Below are 22,388 nucleotides of genomic sequence, written 5' to 3'. Positions count from 1 at the left end.
ACTGCCCTAAAGATCTGTTCAATTGCCTCTTCCCAGAACCTTCCAGGCACCTCAGCGAAGGATTTCTCCTTTCCCTGCACTCTGTCTTTTTTATTTGCAGTGTGTGTTTTGGCTCACACGTTTGCTGAGCACCATCACATGCCAGGCTGGGGGCTGCACCTGAGCAAGATGCTGTCCTTGCCTGAGCAGCTTAGGCTGGTCCTCTGGGACTGTATCACACCTGCTGTTTGTCTTTTCAGAGGCTCTAGCATCTTTCTAATTTTGAAAAGTTATGTAGTCTCATTGTGGAAAATATAACAATGATCAAAAAAGAGTTTCCCCATCAAGATTTTGTTGTATTTTTCTTTCAGTGTGGCTGGCTATTCTTCCATCCACCCATCTATAAATAATGTCTATCCATTAATAACAAAATTATGTTCATACCAAATAATTGTGTATGCCATTCTTTAAAATTTAGCATTCATTATGTGCATTTTCCTATGGCATTTAAGATTTTGAAGGTGGGATTTTCAGTGGCTGTGTCGTAATTCATTTTGTGGATATGTCCCAATTTGCCCATTGCTGAGCACTCAGCTTTTTTCTGGAAACTTGTTATTAGAAATACCTCTGTGTTGTGTATCTTGATGAATACACTTTGGATAATCATGAAGGTAGGATCTCAGGAAGTAGACCCACGGTCATAAGTGACAAGCGAGTGTCTCTGAAGCTTCTGGCCCTTTTGCTGATGGCTGTTTGTTCATGATAATACCAGACTCTACTGCCCTCGTGCATGTTGTAGGGATAAGTCATCCCAGACGTACTATGAGCAGGCCTTTGTGGGTGAATCACTGATGGGAGGCTTCCCACAAGCCTGGGAGGTGTGGAAGCCTGGGACACTCATCTGTATCCTCACTGGCCTTCTTACATGCTCCCTGAGTGCATGTGCCCCTCTGCTGTCTAGGCCTCTTACTATTTTGTATTTTAAATATAGACGCTGGCCTTTTGCTGGAAGGCTTGGAAGCTGTTTAGCCAGTAAAAGTCATTTGTTCCCGCCTGGGGACCTGAGGTATAGAGAAGGGGACCCGACCTCTCTCCTACAACGAGGCACACCTACCCAGCACCTTGGGCCCTTCCCAGTGACCCAAGGTATGGAGCCAGGGACCAGACCCTCCTCCCACAACCAGGCACACCATGCCAGCACCTTGGGGCCTGCCCAGGAACTCAGGGCATGGAGAAGGGGACCGGACCTGTCTCCTACAACCAGGCACACCATGCCACCGCCTTGGGGCCCACCTGGGGACCCAAGGCATGGAGAAGGGGACCGGACCTCTCTCCCACAACCAGGCACACCATGCCAGCACCTTGGGGCCTGCCCAGGGTCCTGAAGCATGGGGATGGGGACCGGACCTCTCTCCCATAATCAGGCACACCATGCCAGTGCCTTGGGGCCCACCCAGGGATGCGGGTCATGGAGAAGGGGACCGGACCTCCCTCCCACAACCAGGCACACCATGCCAGTGCCTCAGGGTCCACCTGGGGCATGCGGATGGGGACTGGATCCTCCTCCAACAACCAGGCATGCCATGTTAGTGCCTCGGGGCCCACCCAGAGACCTAGGGCATGGAGAAGGGGACTAGACCGCCCTCCCTCAGCCAGGCACACCAAGTCAGCTCCTTGGGTCTCACCTGGTGACCCAAGGCATGGAGAAGGGGACTGGACACACCTCCCACAACCTGGCACATGGCACCAGCGACTTGGGGACTGCCCAGGGACCAGACACATGGAGAAGGGGACCAGACACACCCCACAACCAGGCATACCACCAGTGCCAAGGAGCATACCAGAAACAGCAGCTCCATTTAGGTGGCCCACTGCAGCCTCCACAATAATCATGGCTGCCGCAAAAGCGACTAGACACCACAAGCACCATGCAAATGGTCCACCAACCACTGGAGTGCGTTCACATAAGGAGAGTCACCAGCAGAGTCAAAGAAAAGAAGAGGATGTCTCTTTCCACAAAGCCCATTTCAGAGTGACAGAAGAAGCATCTGCTCTATGATAATATTGGGGGACCGGATCACATCTCTCAGCATTGGACAGATCATCTAGGCAACAAATCAACAGAGTAACCATTATTATTTCAGAAGGAGAGAAGAAATCTAGGGTAATTAGAGGGAACAGGGGGAGGGAATGGGGGAAGGGGAGAGATTGGACAAGGGGCATAAAGAATAATTACGATTTGTAACAATGCATGTGCTAGTAATATTGATTTGATCAACATATCTCAATGTTCAACACCCAAAATATGTATAACCGATTTTGATTCAATAAATAAATTAAAAAAAAAATAAAAATAAAGAAAAAAAAGTCATTTGTTCCAGCATAGTAAGGGCTTGGTGGTGGCCACTGTCATCCAGCTGGCCAAGGGACCCTTTCTTGCACTCTAGTGCAAACCTTTCCCAAGCCTGATGAGAGTAGCCTGCTTTCTAAAACTCATGGCCCTGATCTGAGCTATTTTGTGTGACTCTGTGGCCTCATGCCTGATTGATCTCTGTGCCTGGGGTGGGGCCCACCTGTGGTCACTGCTTAACAGCTGCTGAAATGAACAGGTATGACATGTTCTGTAGCCAAACATACCTTGAGTCTGGCCTCTACTTCCTGCCCCTGTACTCAAGCAGGTTCTTTACCTGTGGACTGGGGATTACAAACCCCTTTTGCCTAAATAGTAGGATTATTATAGGATCAGCAGGAAGCACATTGAAAACAAGTGGCCTCACATAGAGAAAAAAGTATTACTGTAATCTCTTCTTGTTTGGGAGGCATTTTGGGTTCCTTAGGAGTAAAACATTTCTTGGAAAAAAAGAAAACATTGATTGATAGTATTCAGGAGAGATTTTCACTGACGAAGCAATGTTCTGCTTTGTTAAATTTCGATTTCGTGTGTTGTTTAGTAGGAAAGAATTCTCCTAGGTCATTAATTTCCCTGCTTGTTCATGGTGAAGCCTTTTCTGTGTCTCCAGAGAGGGGCGCTCCTGGGACTGCAGAGCCTTGCAGGGGCACTCTCTCTACCCGACCAATGCCACGTTGGCCTATTGCCTTTCTCATCTCCCCTTTCTGGTAGAGGAGTTGTGTTGTAGAAAGGAGAAAAATGGGGTGGGGATCAAGAGAAGTTTTTGTTTTAAGATGGGAGAAATAAGAGCATGTTTGCAGGCCAGTGGGAAGGATCCAGGAGAGAGGGAAGAATTGATGATCTGGAGAAAGAAGCAAACACGGCTGAAACAGTGTCACTGAGGGCATGGGAGGGGCTCAGTTCTGCACACACAAGCTGCTGTATGCTTTTTGTCTGTGGCCTGCCAAGGGGAGGGCTGTGGGAGTAGTCTGCCATGGGGGCAGGCAACAAGGGGCGCATCGTCTTTAGAGAATTTAGAAGGCATAATCACACTGATCAGATGTTAGTCTGCTTTTTATTATTTCCATGAGTCAGCATTTTTAAGTGATGTGAGTGATAAAACACCCATGCTCTGGGGCAGACCACTGCCTCTACACCTGGGTGTCACCATGGGCAAGGGAGTGGGGCAAAGAGGCAGGCAGGCTGGCGGGTGTGGTGGAGGAAGCTGGCTTCTGGCCACTTCAAGTGGAATAGCAAGCAAGATTAGCAGTGAGAGTGAGCAAAGGGGAGGAGGTATGAGGTATTTGTTCAGCATTGATAGAGAGCATGTGGCCGGGAGGTCTCCTGTGACAGCAAGGCAATGTGAAGAGTCTCCCTGGGCCCTGGAGAACATCAGGGGAGCCAGCAGCATGGGAGAAGATTTTCAGCTGGTCAGCTGCATGGGTGAGGGAACATAGTAGGTGGGAACTGGACTGCCTCAGTGTTGTGGTTTCCTGAGTGCCTACTGTGTTCTGGCTGCTGAGGAGGTACCTTATCTGCATTTCCTATTTAATTCCAGCAACCCCAAGGTCACCCAGCTATGACCCATTTAGGGACCAAGTTGAGATTTAACCTGGGCCTCTCTGGCTTTAAAGCCATTGTCCTTTCTATCATAGCAATTCTTTCTTTCAGTATAAATGTAAAAATAATAAAATCTGGCTTTTGTTATTGTATCCTAAATTTATTATTTTGTGTATGCAGATAATTGTTTTTATCAGAGTCAAAAATGAGTATTTTCTTTTCTCATTTTGTCTTCCTGCCCAATATAATGGGACAAACATAATAGACTATTAGTAAATATTGGTGAACAGTGATAATGCTTTAAAATAGGAATTAAGTGACTTAAGAAAGGCAACAGATTCTCATCCTTCTTGTTTTTAGTTCCTATGCCAGTCATTGAAAGTTGTCTTGGCTCTTGAGAAATGCCATTTTGTTCAGTTTTTCCTTGCACCTAATTTGAGAGTCTAACTAGCATACTTACTTGCTGTCAGTGCAGTTCATTCATTTGAGGGTAGGATTTGATTTTTCAAGTTGCATATTTGTTTTTTACTTGGCTGTACCTATACTGGAATATGGGCAGTTGAGTAGATTTGGGTAACAGGGAAGTCTATATTAGAAACTATTCAAAAGGACTGAGGTTTTGAAAGCCTAAAGAAAGAACTTTCTGGCAACTGGGGCCACCTGAAGATGGAAGTGAGCTGCCTCCTGTGGAGGTATCTACCAGAATGACACAATCTGTTGGAGGCCTTCAGTATTTCATTTGGCAATTGGAAATAATAATTGTTTACATGGAGGTGAAATAACATATTTTTCTTTTTTTTTTCTTACAGAAAACACGGCTATCTTCATGTGTAAATATTGTAATCTTTTCTCACCAAATCAGTCAGAGCTTCTCTCACATGTGTCTGAGAAGCACACGGAAGAAGGGGTGAATGTGGATGAGATCATCATTCCCCTTAGGCCTCTGAGTACTCCTGAACCCCCCAACCCAAGCAAAACTGGAGATGGTAAGGGGGTCTGGGATGCTGGTCAGGGACGCCATACCCACAATTAGCTTGTGGATGCTGATTTGCTCTTGAATGCTTGGATGCCAGCTCTCTGTTTCATAGGCATGGCGAAAACCTAGAAAATCCACATTTCCAACCCAGAAGTCACAAGAGTTGTCCAAATGTAGATCTGCTCAAGTAAGATTATGTCTTTGAATTCCCCATGCCTGGCCCCTGTAGATACTCCTCCAGTGCCTGGTTGGTAGAAGAAGAGATGAAAGTTTCCAACAGTGTGAGGAGCATGAGCTTGCTGTCAGACAGGTATGGGTTTGACCCAGCTATAGCATCTACTTGCATTACCTGAAGCAAATGATTTTACTTCTTTATACCTCACTTTGCTTATCTGAAAAATGAAGACAAATATGCCTGTCACAAGGGGAGCTATGAAGATTAAGTCAAAGGATATACTTATAGCACCTAGGATGATGCCTGGCACATAGAACACTGTAAAGGGAAGCTGCTGTTATAACATACATGATTGATAAATAAGTGTATATAATCTTAGAAACAGCATTTATAAACTCATCATGTAAACCTGGATCTAGGATTCAAATTGCAAAGCTTTGATTCACTCAGACATTTTTGAGTTCACAGTCAATGTGCAAAGTGAGATACATCTTGTCTGCAGCATCCAGACATCTCTTGCCGAATGGATCAGGTGCAGCAGGTGCATGGATTAGAGAAACATTCAGGCACTGTAATTAGGTCCCCACAGGCAAAGAAAATATATAGTACAGGAAGAACAGCTGCAGAAGACCCCCCCAAAACTTTTTGTATGATGAGGGACAACAATCAGTCTCCTGTGCAGAAGCCCAATATATGGCAGTAAACATCCCATTGCAGGACTCATTAGCCACACTGATAATCCAGTTGTTCTTTCCTGGGAGTGTTCAGATTGGCATTTCTAAACAGGCTGGCTTGTTGCTGTCTGTCAGACACTGTTAACAAGGAGAGACTCCAGACAAAAATGTTTTGTTTAACAAGTTGCTCTGGCCATAACCAGGGTGTTCAGAGAAATAATATACCTGACAGAAGATTGAGTTGTTGAGAAGTTAGGAAGTTCTGTAGTTACTGTTAGTGGCATAAAGTGAAAAACTAGGAAAATCCAGTACCTGAAACTAGTAATGGCAAGTAAGGAAGAACAATTATTATTTGTGTCAACATCACCATCAACTAATACTGGTGGTGTGCCCATGGTGTGACTCAGCCCCCTCACAGGCCTATGAGCAGATCTGTCCTCTCCCCATTTAGGGAAAGCAGGAGGGAGGCAGAAAGTTGTATGTAATCACATCTCAATTGATAGCACATGTTTGATACTCTTTGCTTTAGGGGAGAGGTGAGAGGAGAAAAGTTTATATGGGACATGAAGAGTCAGAATCTGCATTGGTTTTTCAATGTGATGCACCTACATAGGATTTTTTGAAAAGAATTGTCCCATTTGATATTGGATAGGCTTCTTAAGCCAATAGATTAATGATTTTTATAAATTTTGGAAAAATCTGAACTGTTATGCCTTCCAGTATCGCTTCATTATCTTCCTCTCCTCTTGATGAGACTTGAATTAAATATGTGTTGGCCCTTCTCTATGCTGTTATTCTAAGTTCTGTATTTTCCATGCTTTTGTCTCTTTGTGCTGTATTTTGAGTGTTTTCTTCTGATCTATTTTTCAGTTCACTAATTCTTTTTTCACTACTTTTTTTTGAGACAAAATTCACATAAAATAAAATTTTCCATTTAAACAATTCTAAAGTGAAAAATGCAGTGATTAAAATTTGCAGTGTTGTGCAACTGCCACAACTCCCTAATTCCAGAACAGTTTTACCTCAAAAAGAAACCCTAAACCCACTAAGCTGTTACTCCCCATCCTCCTTTCCCCATCCCCTGGAAATCACTAACCTACCTTCTTTCTCTATGGATTTGCCTATTCTGTAAATTTCATACAAATAGAATCATATATGTGGCCTTTTGTATCTGGCTTTTTTCACTTAGCATAATGTTTTCAAGGTTCATCCATGTCGTAGCATGTGTCGGCACTTTATTTTTTATGGCTGAATGATATTTCATTGTATGCATAACCCACATTTTGTCTATCCATTCATCTGTTGATGGACATTTGAGTTGTTCCCACTTTTTAGCTGTTATGAATACTTCTATGAACATTTTGTACAAGCTTTTACGTGGTTATGTTTTCATTTCTCTTTAGCATATACCTAGGAGTGGAACTGCTGGGTCATATGGTAATTCTATATTTAAGCTTTTGAACATTTCCAAAGTGTTTTTCATAGCAGATGGACCACTTTACATTCCTGTCAACAAAATATGAGGATCTAATTTCTCCACATCTTTGCCAATACTTGTTAGTTTTTACATTTTGGATTATAGCAATCCTAGTGGGTGTGAACTGGTATCTCATTGTGGTTTTGATTTTGTGTTTACCTGATGATTAATGAGGTTGAGCACTTAAGCCTTTGACACATTTTGAGTTAATTTTTGTACATAGTGTGAGATAGGGTTCCAAATTCATTCTTTTACATGTGGCTATCCAGTTATTCCAGCACCATTAGTTTCTCAAACATTAGTTGAGAAGACTGTTTTTTTCCCGTTTAGTGATCTTGTCACGCTTGTCATAAACCAATTGACTATAGATGTATGGGTTTAATTCTGGACTCTCAATTCTATTCCATGGTTCAATATGTCTGTCCTCATACCAGTACCATACTGTTTAGATGATTTTAGCTTTGTAATAAGTTTGAAATGGGGACGTTTGAATCTACAGACTTTTTATTTATCAAAATTGTTTTGGCTTTTCAGGGTTCCTTGCAATTCCGTATGAATTTTAGAATTAGCTTGTTTGTTTCTTCAAAATAGGTAGTTGGAATTTGATAAAGATTGCATTGGATCTGAAGATAGGTTTGGAGACTGATATTTAATATCTTAATAAAATTAAATCTTTCAATCCGTGAACATGGGATGTCTTTCCATTTATTTAGGTCTTTAATTTCTTTCAACAATGTGATGTGTTTTTCAGTGTACAAGTCTTATATACCTCCTTGGTTACTTTAATTCTTAAGTATTTTATTCTTTTTGATGCTACTGTAAATGGAATTATTATCTTAATTTCACTTTCGGATTGTTGACTGCTAGTTTATAAATATAACCATTATTTTTATATTGATCTTGTATCCTGTAACCTTGCTGAATTTGTTTGTTAGGTCTAACAGTTTTTTAGTGGATTCCATAGGAGTCTATACAGGTTGAGTAACTGTAATCTGAAAATCTGAAATCCAAAATTCTCCAAAATGCAAAACAATGCAAAACTTTAGAGCATTGATGTGACACTCAAAGGAAATGCCCATTGGAGCATTTTGGATTTCAGATTTTTGGATGAGGGATCCTGAACCAGTAAGTATAATGCAGAGATTACAAAATCTGAAAAATCCAAAATCTTAAACACATCTGTTCCCAAGCATTTCAGATAAGCGATATTCAACGTGTATAGACTCTGTCATCTGAATAGAGATAGTTTTACTTCTTCCTTTTCCAATCAGGATGCCTCATATTTAATTTTCTTGCCTAATTGTCCTGGCTAGAAACTTCAGTGTGTTGTTGGATAGAAATGGAAAGAATAGACATCCTTGTCTTGTTCCTGATGTTAGGAAGAAGGCATCCAGTCTTTCACCATTAAGTGTGAAATTAGGTGTTGGTCTTTTTTGTTTTTGGCCTTCTTTTTTTTGTTGCCCTTCATCAGGTTAAGGAATTTCCTTCCATTCTTATTTTGTTGGTTGTTTTGTTTTATCGTAAAAGGGTATTGGTTTTTGTCAAATACTTTTCCTGCATCTGTTAAGATGATCGTGTGTGTGTGTGTGTGTGTGTGTGTGTGTGTGTGGGTGTTTTAAATTCTGTTAATATGGTGTATCACATTCATGGATTTTCATATACCATGATGCAGTCACCCTTCACTTCCTGGGATAAATCCCACTTGGTCATGTTGCATAATCCTTTTAATAAGCTGCTGGATTCAGTTTGCTAGTATTTTGATGAATATATTTGCATCTATATTAATAAGGAATGTTGGTCTAGGGTCTTTGATATCTTTGTCTGGTTTTAGTTTCAGGGTAATAGCAGCCTCTTACAATGACTTGGGAAATGTTCCCTCTTCTGTTTTTTGGAAGATTTTTGAAGTATTCATGTTAACTCTCCTTTAAACATTTGGTAGAAATCATTAGTAAAGCCATTTACTTCTGGGTTTTTTATCTTTCTAGTGGGAAGTTTGTGATTTCTGATTCAATTTCTTGTTATATGTGTACGCACATTTTCTGTTTTTGAATTAGGTTCAGTAATTTGTGTCTTTCTAGGAAATTTTTCATTTCATCTATGCTATCTAATTTTTTGGCATGCAATTGTTTGTAGTATATTCTGATAATTATTTTGATTTTCTTAGGGTTGATAATAATGTCCCCTCTTTTATTCTTGATTTTAGCAATTTGAGCCTTATATATTTTTTCTTGGTGAGTTTAGCTAAAGATTTACCAGTTTTATTGGTTTTTAAAAAAACTTTGGTTTTGTTGAGTTTCTCTTTTCTTTTTCTATATTCTATTTCATCTCTTTCCACTCTAGTCTCTTTTATTTCTGCCCTTCTGCCTGCTTTGGATTTAATTTGCTTCTGTTTTTCTAATTTCTTAAGTTGAAAGGGTAAGCTGTTGATTTGAGATATTTATTTCCTTCTTTCCTTCTAGTCTTATTGAAGTATAATTGACAAATAAAATTGTATAAATTCATGATGTACAATGTGATTATTTCATTATGTATATATTGTGAAATGATACCACAATCAAGTTAGTTAACATATCAATCACCTAGTTACCCTTTTTAAAAAATTTTTTTTATGGTGAGGCCATTTAAGATCTCTCTTAGACTGGTATGCCTTCTCTGTATGACTGAATGCAAAGAACCTGAGATATTGGAGTTTCAAAGTAGCGGCCACCTAGATCTCTGAGTCACAGTTTTGAAGAGAGCTGTACAGGAGAGCTGTGTGATAACATTGGACTATGACATGAATGAGAAATTTCAGCTTATTTTCTGAGAAAGAAGATGATCTCTCATAGCAAATTTCAAGTATACAATACAGTACTGTTAACTATAGTTGTCACCATGCTGTAGATCCCCAGGATGTATTAAATCTATAGATTGCTTTTGGTGTATGGACATTTTAACAATATCAGTTCTTCTGATTCATGAACATGAGAATATCTGTTCATTAGTTTTTGTCATCCTCAATTTGTTTTCTCAGTGTTTTACAGTTTTCAGTGTATAGATTTTTCACCTTGGTTAAATTTATTCCTATGTATTTTATTGTTTTTGATGCTATTATAAATGGGATTGTTTTCTTTTTTTCTTTTTCAGATGGGTTGTTGTTAGTGATTTTTGCATGTTGATTTTGTATCCTGAAACTTTACTGAATTTGTTTATTAATTCTAACAGTTTTTTGGTGGAGTCTTTAGGGCTTTCTATATATAGTGTTATGTCATCTACAAACAGACAATTTTACTTTTTCTTTTCTAATTTGGGTGTCTTTTATTTATTTTTCTTGTTTAATTTCTCTGGCTAGGACTTCCAGTTCCATGATGAATAGAAGTGGTGCGAGTGGGCATCTTTGTCTTGTTCCTGATCTTAGAGGAAAAGCTTTCAGCTTTTCACCATGGGTATGATGTTAACTGTGGGTTTGTCACAGATAGCCTTTTATTATGTTTATGTACATTCTTTCTATACCAAATTTGTTGAGATTTTTATTATGAAAGGATGTTAAATTTTGCAAAATGATTTTTTCTGCATCAATTGAGGTGATCATATGACTTTTATCCTTCATTTTGTTAATGTGGTGTGTCGCATTCATTGATTTTTATATGTTGAATCATTCTTACTTCCAAGGGACAAACCCCATTTGGTCATGGTGTATGATCCTTTTAATGTGCTGTTGAATTTGGTTTGCTAGTATTTTGTTGAGCATTTTTGCATCTGTGTTCATCAGGGATATTGGCCTGTAATTATCTTTTTTTGTATTGTACTTGTCTGGCATTGGCCTCATAAAATGAGTTTGGAAGTGTTCCCTCCTCTTCAATTTTTTTGGAAGAGTTTGAGTAGAATTGACATTAATTCTTTTTTAAATGGTTGCTAAAATTCACCAGTGAAGCCATCCGGTCCTGGGCTTTTCTTTGTTGGCAGATTTTTGGTTACTGATTCAATCTTTTTACTTGTTATTGGTCTGTTCAGATTTTCTATTTTTTTAATGATTCAGTCTTAGTAGGTTGTATGATTCTAGAAATTTATCCATTTCTTCCAGGTTATCCAATTTGTTGGCATATAAATTCATAGCAGTCTCTTATGATCCCTTGTATTTCTGTGGTACCATTTGTAATGTGTTCTCTTTCATTTATAATTTTATTTATTTGAGTTCTCTCTCTGTTTTTTTTGGTTAGTCTAGATAAAGACATGTCAATTGTGTTCATTTTTTCAAAAAAAACAGCTCTTAGTTTCATTGATCTTTTCTATTTTTTTGTTGTTGTTGTTTTCTGTTTTGCTTATTCCTGCTCTAATCTTTATTATTTCTTTTCTAATGCTAACTTTAGGCGTAGTCTGTTCTTTTTTTAGTTACTGAGGTGGAGAGTTAGGTTGTTTATTTGAGATCTTTCTTTTTTCTTAATGTAGGCATTTATAACTATAAACTTTCCCCTTAGAACTACTTTTGCTGCATCCCATAAGTTTTGATATGTTGGGGTTTTTTTTTTTTTTTGGCATTTGGCTAGTATGGGGATCTGAACCCATGACCTTGGTGTTATAAGGCTGTGCTCTAACCAACTGAGCTAACCAGCCAGGCAGGTGTGTTTTTGTTTTATTCATTTCAAAGTATTTCTAATTTCCCTATAATTTCTTCTTTGACCCATTGGTTATTTAGGAGTGCTATTTAATTTCCATAAATTGTTGAATTTTCCAATTTTTTTCCTACTTATTCCTTCCTATTGTATGATTTCAGTTCTTTCAGATTTATTGAGACTTGATTTATGGCCTAACATGTGGTCTGTCCTGAAGGAATGTTCTACGTGCACTTGAGAAGAATTTGTATTCTGCTGTTGTTGGATGGCATGTTCTATACATGTGTTAGTTTGTTGGTTTATAGTGTTCAGGCCTTCTATTTCCTTGCTGATGTCCAGATTTTATGATTGAGGAATAGGTGGGTTAGAGACTCAGAGGAGTTAAAACAATATGCTCAAGGTTATCTATTTAGTACATATGAGAGTGGGATTTAGGCCCAGCTGGTCTATGGCGTTTGCATGTTTTTGTGCTAGTACGGGTTTATTCAAATTCTTACCATTAAGTTACTTTCATAAATTATTTTCTTTTATTAAATAGTTTACTTTTGACTTAAATTCTTCTTGAGTACATTTTCTTTTTGTTGTGCATACTATAACATTAATTGCCTGTGTAGTTTAATTTTAAAAAGTATTTCTTAATTCTTTAATTAAACTCACCCTCTTACGTATGAGAAAATTTTTTCAAAAGTCTTTCATTGAGAACTCTAAGTCTTTCTTTTTCTCTTTGTGAAAGTCTCTAAAATTTGAGGCTTGTAGAAGCTTAGTTTCTCTCTAATGATTTTCATTCAGGTTTAACCTTCACAATTCATTTTAAATTGAGAGATACTTGAAATAGTTTAATTAAATCTTTAACTCAGTAGCAATTGATTTATTATTTTGGTCTCCTTTTAGGACATGAAGGTTCCTAAATCCTTTGGTTTATTTTATAGCCTTTTAATCTTTTTTGCTCATGTAGGAAGTGGTCTGCAGAATGACCTTTCATTTTCTTCCTCTCTCCCCTAATCAAATCTTTGGCTGTGATCCAAGAGGAAATTTCCTAAAGGATCAACCTCATTCTCTTTCTCTCTCTCTCCCTCTCTCTGTCATCTGTGTGTGTGTGTGTGTGTGTGTGTAAGAGAATGCGTGTGTGTGATTTTTGTCTGTGAGTGTGTGTGATTGTGTACATGGGTGACTTTGTGAGTGAGAGTGTGTGTGTCTGTGTGTGTGTGTGTGTGTGTGTGTGTGTGTCTGTGTGTCTGCACATGTTCATTCATCCTGATGGTGGCTGGGGCACCTGATGGAGTTGGGCTCACCTGATGGAGAATTTACATGGGTCTCCTGAGAGGCTTGTTTTGGCTCTTCCATGTTCTCTCCCATTTCAGACCCTCTGTAGGAACTCTTCCCATCTCCTTTTCTTCTCCTCCTTCCTTTCCCTTCCCTCCTTCCATTTCTGTATTCATTAATTGTTTATTGTGTGCTGTATGCTTGTGTGCTGTGCTAAGTGCTGAGGGTACAGGGGCGGGGCTTCAGGCACTGTTCCTGTTGGTTCTGGTCCCTTATGTTGGATGGCAAATTGGCAGAGAGGTAATTTCAGTGCAGCAGTGAATGCTTCTCTAGGGTTAATTCTGGGTATAAAGTCTTACTCTAGTTTGAGGGTAAAAGGAGTCTTCCCAAAGGAGGAGCTTGATGTCTAAATTTAAGTCTACATGTTGTCGGGGGCTGGCCGGTTAGCTCAGTTGGTTAGAGTACAGTGTTGTAACACCAAGGTCAAGGGATCCCTGTACTGGCCAGCTGCCAAAAAACACACTAAATCTACACGTTGTCTCTTCTGAATATTTATCACAAATAAAGTTATTCTGAGTGTATGTGGGAATGTTGTACTTGCCATTCTAGTAACAATGGAAACCTGAGCCCTCTAATCTGCCCTGGTCTGCAGCATGGGTGTTGTGGAAAGGGTACCCATCTTGGAATGAGATAGACTTAAGTTCCAATCTTGGAGCTTTCATGTGATTACCTGGGCTCCAGCTGGCACATACAGAGCCTTTGTGTGGATTATATAAAGATGACTCCATTCTGGTGATGAGGGAGTAAAGGCGCTTGTTCTGGGTGAACAAACTTAAGATGTGCTCAGGGCTGCTGCAGCCAGTACTCGAGCGCACCGCTTGGTTGGTAGAACTTGGTCCTGGTGAGTTCCCACTCACTCCCTCATAGTCTGCTGGGCACAGCCTGCACCATAGCTGTGGAGGCCCTGCTTGGGGCTTAGGCAAGAGGTTTGGCCCCTCCAGGCTGTGCGTTTTGTCATCTGTCCAAGAGAGATAAGATACAAGCCTTTTTCATAGGTTCTGGGCAAGTGTATGTTTGTATGTGATGCCTTAGTTCCTGGTGAGTGCATGATACATGTGAAACCTTCTTCCTTTTTTATGTCCCTGTGCTCTTCACGCCAGGAAGTTGGGTCACATTGAGGCTTGAGACTATTATCACTTTCCTGCAGCACTTAGAGGCCAAAGTGTGTTACTTCTGTGCTCTGATACTAATTGAAGTGACCAAAGGACTTGCTGTGTGATATGGTGTGAAGTTCACTGACTCTGAGGCCAACAGGTCTGAGTTCAAGTCCTGACTCTGCCACTTGTTAGTTTGTGACCTAGGGGGAAATTATTTAGTCTTCTGAAGTCTTGGTGTCCTCAACTATATAATGGGGATAATACTAATGTTCCCCTTGGGGGTTAAATGAGGAAATTCATGTGAAGTGCTTAGCTGAGCTGTATGTGCTCAGTAATGATTAGTTATTGCTGTTATTTACACGGCATTTCCTTGCATGGCTGATAAAACCACAGGGAGCTGGTGTGGGATGCCTTTGGCCTCCCCAGTGCCTTGCATTGTGGAATGGGATACATTCTGTCCCCGCAAAGGGGATGCTGCCTTCCTCATAAACCTGAAAGGCTGACGCTTCCTCATTTCTGATGTATAATTTGTCTCCCCCATTGCTTCCTGGGCTTCGAAAATAAATGTCAGGAGATTGTCTCTTAGGGCCCTAACGTGTAAGTCTTTCAGGATCTTATGAAATTCTCTAGTTGGTATGATTAGAGGTTGAACTGCAAAGTGTGAGCACTGCAAGGTTTCAGGCATAGTAAAATGTGTGTGCCCCGTAATTCTGTATTAAGTTTCCTGCTTTGTGAGCTGTTTTAAAATGAAGAAATGAAGAAAAAATTGGATATTGAGTCAGAACAAGAATGCATGTACATCAAGGAAGCATATTACATAGCAGTGGACTGGTTGGGAAGGTAATAGTTTCTGAAAAGAGATATTCCAAGTCAGAACATTAGTGACTATGGCCATGATAATCAGCAATGGCCATGTATCAATTGCCTCTTAAGCACTGTGCTCAGCATTGTAATGGATTACTTTTGTTAATAGTGGCTGTAAAATAGAGGCAGGCTCGTACTTATTTTTCACATTGGAAACTGAGGCTCAGGAGGGATTTGAACCCAGGGCTGCCTAACTCCAAGCCAGTGTTCTTTGCACTGCATGTATTTGCTCTATTAAAACATCTAGAACTGACCTTTGTTACCCATGCCCGAGGGGTATATGATTCAGCAGAGAGATTTTTGATTGGGAAGGAGGAAACCCAAATCCCAGTTCTGTGTGCTCAGCAACTAGTTCTGGAAAATGTGCCAAATCCCTTGAACCTTTGGGTCCCTTGTTTCTTTTCCTATTGAGGATGTTATGTTTGCTACATCCATCTCATAAGATTTTTATATAAATGAGGTAATAGCTGGGAAAGCATCTTGCAAACTTGAGTGATGCACAGATAAAAGGGCTTATGTTTTTAAATTTTTGATAATGTTAGGCTATTTTTTCCATAATGCTCATGTCATCTTTTGATTGAATTGAAAGTCCTTCGGCCCATTCTTTCTGTCTCTTGTCAGTTTTTGGCCTTGGATCTGCAAGGACAATTTTGAGAGAAGGGTTAAGGTGCACTGTGGCTCAGCCCCTCTCTTCCTATTGGAAACTTAGGACACAGGAAATGACTTATTTTCCAAATCCAGTCATTTTCCAGTCATCAAACAACTGATCAACGTGTGTTTTTTTTTTTTTATCCAGTGTCTCCTCCATATTGAGCTCTGTTCAAGACCCTGTGGGACCTGGGAATTAAAAGACCAGTTCAAATGTCGGGTTCATGATGGAAGGTGGGAGGAAACAGTGTGGGAAGCACACGTTCCACATATGTGTGAGTCACACTGTAATGCTAGTCAAGGTGAAGGGATGGCCGTCCTGCTGGGACAGCCTCATGGAGGAGGTGCTGAAATATGAACTGGACCTGAAACATTAGGATTTGAATTGAGGTGCGGGGTCTGATTTGGGGTAAAGGAGGTGGACACAGGCATGGAGAATAGTACAGGTAGGTGAAAAGACACAGGGATTATCTGTGCATATCTAGGGAGGTCTAGAAAATTTCACTGAGCAGTGGAAGGGGAGGGAGGAGGAAGGTAGAGGCTTTATATGTGTATGTAGGGTTGGGCCATGTACTAAAGGACCTAGAAAACCAGGTCTGAGAGTTGTGGGGCAAAGTCATCTAGAACAATGGAAGGTTCTAGAGCGAGGAGGTGACAGTGAGAATAGGGGTGGAGGCAGAGAAAGCCCAGAGCAGAAGGCTGGCATCTGGAGACCATGTGCAGGCATCTGGGTGGCAGAGTTGTCATGAGAATGGAGAGAGATTTACTGGACAGATGTCTCAGGACAAAATCCATAGTGTTCAGTGACAAATTGAATGAAGAAATTCAGAGATGAGGAAGAAGACTTAAAGGTAACTCCATTACAGTGTTTTGATTTAGAGGTTACATGAGTTTCCTTGCCCAGTTCCAAGATTCTCAGCTCTTCCATAAAATGTGGTTAGTAGACAGTAGCAACTCATTTTCAGTGCTTAAATTATTCCAAGTTCATTTGTTAATATTTCATTTTTAGCCAACTAATTGGTGTTGAGTATCTGAATTATAGATGCAGCAAGATGGGAGATTAGTTTTGTCATCATCGTGTTTGAGGCTTTCCAAAGCTTTCAGGGCCTATTTTGTGGTTTTTCCTTGACAACAATTCTTTCCTTTTTTAAAAAAATTATCTTCCTTGACAGGATTTCGTCAGTTTAATTCACCCAGATTTGTTGGGTCCCTGCTGTGCAGGGTACCTGGGTTAGGTGCCTAGGGGGATAAAAAATAATCAGGACAAGGACTCTGCCTTCGAGGATCGGCAGTCTGTGGGAAGAGAGCTTCCTGGATAACTCTGCTGCACACAGTAGGTACTGCTGTCCCCGTGCTCTGGCAGTCTGTGTGGAGAAAATGCTGGGTACCCTCTACACTAAGTTTGCCAAAGTCCAGGTGAAGGGCACAGTTCTCCATAAGCCAACAAGTCTGCCCAAGACTTCTGATGCCAGCCAGAAATTCGAGGGGTCTCCAGGGCCACCCTTACTTCCGCCCAGCTAGTTACAAATTTGAGGATCCCTGTGGTCTCCCTCAGATTTGATAATTTGCTATAGAAGAACTCACAGATGCAGGAAAGCACTACACTTATGATTATAATTCTATTACACTATAAGGGTACAAATCAGAACCAGCCAAAGGGAGAGACGTACAAGTGAAGCCTAGGACCGGGACTTCTAAACATGGAGCTTTCCCCACTGTCCCCCACTGCCCAGGGAGTCCTGGACACTGTTACTTCCTCTCAGCTAAAATGTGTGACAACTCAAGACTGTTTCCAACCAGGAAGCTCACTTGAGCCTTGAGTGTCCAGTGTTTTTAATTGGGGCTTGATGATACACTGCACACGTGAGGTAGTCTCCAGCCCCTCCTGGAGGTTCACCAGGAAACCTTTATTCCTTAGTTCTTCCAGAAGTGGGACTGATCGCCACGTTCAAAGCCCTTGTCATAAATCCCATTGTTAATCTGTCCAGTGGCCAAAGCCCCCAGGCAAACAAAGATACTATCAGGAGGGACTTCCAAGGGCCTAGAAGTTACCTCCCGGTGGCCGAGGGCAAAGGCCAGACCTCTCTTTGGGTAAAGATAATTCTTCACCGAGGAGCTGCATCCTCATAGAGCATTTCAGACGAGCAGCTTGTATCTGCACAGGCAGATGTCAGTCTGTCGTTGGGGTTAGATCTGGGCCACAAACTTCAATAAGCTGTTATGCGTCATGTTTCTGCAGCTCAACTGATGTGACATGAGGTGGGTGTTTTAAAGACTCTCCACTAATTCTGCTTCTCTGATATTAATTGCTGCTTCAGTAGGTTGTACAAGTATATGTTGTTGTAAAGAATAATAATAAGCAAAGTTTTAATGACTTTGAGGTACATGCTTTGTCCTTATTCTGTACATTCCATTCCTCCCCCCAGTCCTCCCATCTCCCAACACATGGGCTAGTCCTCCATAGACACAGCCATTGTTCTCCTTGGGGAAAGCCAGTGCTGGCAAAGTGATCCCAGGGATCCATTTTTTGTTTTATCTGTTTCTTGGTTTGCCTTCGTGTTGTTAAGTACCCCTGTTTTCCCCCTGCCCTAGCAAGCCCCTGTGGGTGGAGTGAAACTGTAATTGTGCTGGCTGCCCTGGTCAAGACGGCTCTGGCTTGGATCTCTTGGCCAAGGCTGACCGACCTACCCTTTGCATAGCAGCTCAGCAGAAGCTCTGCTCCTGCAAGGGTCCCCCTTTCTCAGGAAGTCTCCTACCTCCTTCTAGTGCTTGACCTCTGATTTCCTGGGGCCCTTGTGCTAGGCAGGCTACTTTGTCTGGAGCCCCTGTTGTCCTGCTGCTCTTTCCCCACAGACTCTATCCCTAACCTGTACAGCCATCTCTGCCCTCAGAGCCTCCCTCTCTCATTTGTGAACATAAGGGACGGACTTAAAAGATCCTTATGGTGGTAGCAGTGGATAAAGTGGCTGGTATTTCACTGTGCAGAGGTGTAGCTTTAGAGAGAGCAGGAAGGAACCTGAAAGACATCCTGATCCTACAGATGAACATTGACCCAAGATGGTGCCAGAACCTTGGACTGTTTCATCTACTCTGATGTTCAGATTCAGAGGATTGCTGAATTGCCATCAGACAGATGATTGTGGCACTGGGATGTCAGCTAGGCTGGTGGCAGCTCCCAGCGTGGCCTCTGCAGGAGCACCACTCAGGTCACACCACCTAAGACCATACCACTCCATCTCACACAGCTGTACACGATGCTCTGCCCCCTGACCCCACTCACCCTTCTTAATTCCCACCTTTATTCTGCAGATGACATCACTTGAAAATGAACACTAATTAAGAAGAAATACAAGCTGTAAAATGATTTGGAACTTGCTCTGAAGCAGCTCTGATCATGCCATTTAAAATCACTAGGTCGCTAGGAAACTCGAAAAATATTGTTATTGTCTTTAGTCCTATAATTTGTGGCTTTAGATTGTAGTTATTTTTCTTTTTCTCAGCAGGACAGTTTGACTGTAATAATTATGACTCCTTGAAATAATCTGAATAGCTGTGTACCTCATTAGGAGCATGACAAACTCAGCAGACTTTGAGAACCCTTTGCAAAGAAATCCTTAAGCAGTTTCTGAGAACTGGATTTAAGTGGAAATGGTGGTTAACAGGGGCAGGATTGGTGAACATGGGGACCACAACTTAAAATCCTTCCAGCTTTAAAAAAAAAAAAAAAAAAAAGAAATCCTTCCAGCTTTACACAAGGAGCATGTGCAAAGTTTCTCATAGTTTTGAATCAGAGTATTACAAAATTGGTTATCCATTAGTATAAAGATGCAGTGATATTAGTACCAAAGATATTGTTTGCAGCTGTTAATTTCTGGAATTGCTTCAGACTTTTCATTCTTAATAAAATGTGAAACCCAAACATATTCACACACTTGGAAACTGAGTGTGTGCCCTTCACTGTCACTCGTGTGACTCCATTGTGTCCTTTTGTTTCCTTCATAGAGTTTTTGGTGATGAAGAGGAAGAGAGGCAGGCCTAAGGGGTCCACAAAGAAACCCAGCGCTGAAGAGGAGCTCACAGAAAACATTGCAAGTCCAAGTGAGGACAGTCCGCTGGCTCCAGAGGAAGGGAGCAGCCTGGCCCCAGGCAGATTGGAGTGTAGCAAGTGCTGCCGGAAGTTCTCCAACACACGCCAGCTGCGGAAGCACATCTGCATTATCGTGCTGAATTTGGGTGAGGAGGAAGGGGAAGCAGGTAAATGCTGCCTAAGGGCTGAACGTGTCAGTGTGAGATGTCACCACTAATACCAGTTTTTACTGGCTCAGTGATTACTTGGAAATCGCACATATTTATACAGGTCTCACCCATCCGGAAAAGTGCTTATTTTTGTAATTATTATTACGGTAAGTAATCTGAAATGAATGTGTCACCCGGTAGTTGGTACCCATAGTATGTAGGTTGGGAAGGGGGGTACTTTAGTAGATGCTTGGGGTTGCAGAGATCATAACTGACAGTCCCTGCCCTTGGTGAGTGTATGTTCTGCGAGAGAAGATAAGGTTGTAAAATGCAAAATGTTAAAGGATAATAAATTGTCAGAGGGAGAAAGCTTTCTGATGGGAAGTCAGGAGTGAGCCTGTGTCACAGTTTTGGTAGCATTCGGATTAGCGGGGAGAGGGCATCTTATGGATGGATGGGGCCGTGGGAGCGGAAGTGCAGAGACCGGGATGGTCAGGGCCCCTGTGAGAGACCTCGACTGGCCGGCGGTGGCTAAGGACTTGATGGCGGTGGGCATTCTTGAAGAAAATAAAGAACAGTGGGCACTTCTTCCGGGTAGTTCTTGGCTGGGCTTCAGCTCTGAAGCAACTTCTGGAAGGGACTGAAAGGGGGGTGATATGATCAGGGAATGATGTCGCTGAGGTGTAGCCCATCTGAAGATGACCTCGTTAGGAGGAATGAAGTAGCAAAGGCTGCACTGGAGAGGTGAGGGCCTCTGCTGTGAGTTCTGTTGTTGTTTTTTGGTACTTGCACCATTTCTGAAGTCTTCAAACTGTACCCCTTACTCAAGAAGTTCTTACTGTTTTGTACTATGCTAAGCGTGTTACATAGGGGGCAGTTCTGGTTAAGAACATAGGTTCTGGACTATGGCTATCTGGGTTTAAATCTCAGCTCCAGCACTTACTAACTTCATCCTGCCTTTGTTTCCTCATCTGTAAAATGGGAATAAAAGCAGTACTATTTCATATAGTTGCTTTGAGAATTAAATGAGACAGGATTTATAAGGTGCTTAGTACCTGCCATATCAAAAGTACCTGGTAAATCTTAGCCATTACTCTTAGCTGTTCATTGCCATATGGGCACAGCACTATTGTCGTCCTTCCTGTTTTACAGAAAAGGGCATTTAGACAGTGAAAGATTAACTCATTTGTCCAGGGTCCTTTAGTTAGGGGATCTGGATTTTGAACCCAGGCTGTCCTACTTTCAACCCCTATTCTTAAATTCTTTACTAAAAATCCCTCCCTATATTGAAGCAAGACACTTTGTATACAAAATCCTAGCACAGATTAGGTGAATTATTGAGTAATTCATCAACCAATATTTATTGAACATCTAGGTTGGTGGCCAAGGCTCATTGCCAACATCTGTGCAAGTTGTAGAAAATATAAGATGTTGTTCCTTCCTTGAAGGAACTCTGAAGGTGATTGTGTGGGACCTTACCAGGCTGCACGGGCTGATGGAGGTAACGACCGAGGATTCAAACCAGCAGCGCCATGGCAGTTCTCCCATGATGGCGCTTGAGTAATTGTCCTGTGGGAGGTGTGGGCAGGGAGTGCTGTGATTTCAGAGGAATTAGCACCTAGTTCTGGAACCAAAAGTCCTTGTGATTTTAGAAATATGATGGTTGAGGGAGGAAGGATTAGGACTTACCTCCCCTGACCCTGAAGCTCTGATTTCCAGTGGGTTTATCACTGGATTTGGGTTATGGAGGCTTTGCCCGTCCCTCTTTTGCTTGCTTCCTCTCTCTCCTTTTTTCTCTCTTTCTCTCATATGCACAGCCCGCACCGTCTTTTTCTGGCAGAGCTAGTCAGTGGCTGTCACATTTTAATCAGAGGGGCCAGCTCTCGCCATCAAGGCAGCTGTGCTCTGTTTGTAGTGTCTGCCCGAGTCCTTCTGAGAATCCAGTTCTCTGTGATCATTCCATGCTGTTCCTTCTTGAGAATCTGTTTTGTTTTTGTGCCTTCACAGGGTTTTTTTTGTCGAGTTGCTTCTGAGATACTCCTGGCCTTCCTGCACAGTTATGGCTAGAAATCAGGGACTTCGCTCTTTTGCAACAACCAATATTCCTGCTTCCTCTTCCTCCAGACCTCAGGCCTAGATCTGACTCTGAGGCAACACAAGAAATTCATTCGGGTCTGTGGCTGTTCCCAGTCTGCATTGCCTTTGGGGTTAAAACACCATCTTTCAGTGTCTCTCCTTTGAGTAAAGTGAAAAACCTTCACCTGTGTGTTGAAGGCCCTCACCAAAATGATCTTTCCATGTAGCTCTGTGACATCATTTTTCAGTGCTATATAGTATTCCATTGTTTGTACCAGCTATGGTACAATTAATGAAAATTTAGGTTATTAATGAAAATTTA

The 22,388-nt window shown here is 41.5% G+C and overlaps 1 protein-coding gene across 4 annotated transcripts in view; it reads left to right on the top strand.

Moving 5' to 3' along the window:
- ZFAT (zinc finger and AT-hook domain containing) overlaps positions 1-22,388 on the top strand; it is a 202,908-nt gene that overhangs the window by 33,194 nt on the left and 147,326 nt on the right. For 3 of the 4 annotated variants that reach the window (XM_063079196.1, XM_063079195.1, XM_063079197.1), the window contains exons 2-3: positions 4,738-4,914; positions 19,757-20,008. The exons of the other annotated variant lie outside the window; for it this stretch is intronic. In XM_063079196.1, coding sequence (XP_062935266.1) covers positions 4,738-4,914; positions 19,757-20,008 — 429 coding nt within the window. The remainder of the gene's footprint in view (positions 1-4,737; positions 4,915-19,756; positions 20,009-22,388) is intronic. 4 annotated transcript variants of the gene reach the window in all.

This window comes from Cynocephalus volans, chromosome 15 (assembly GCF_027409185.1).
Source record: "Cynocephalus volans isolate mCynVol1 chromosome 15, mCynVol1.pri, whole genome shotgun sequence".
Taxonomy (NCBI): domain Eukaryota; kingdom Metazoa; phylum Chordata; class Mammalia; order Dermoptera; family Cynocephalidae; genus Cynocephalus; species Cynocephalus volans.
This window is presented reverse-complemented; position numbering and strand designations above follow the sequence as displayed.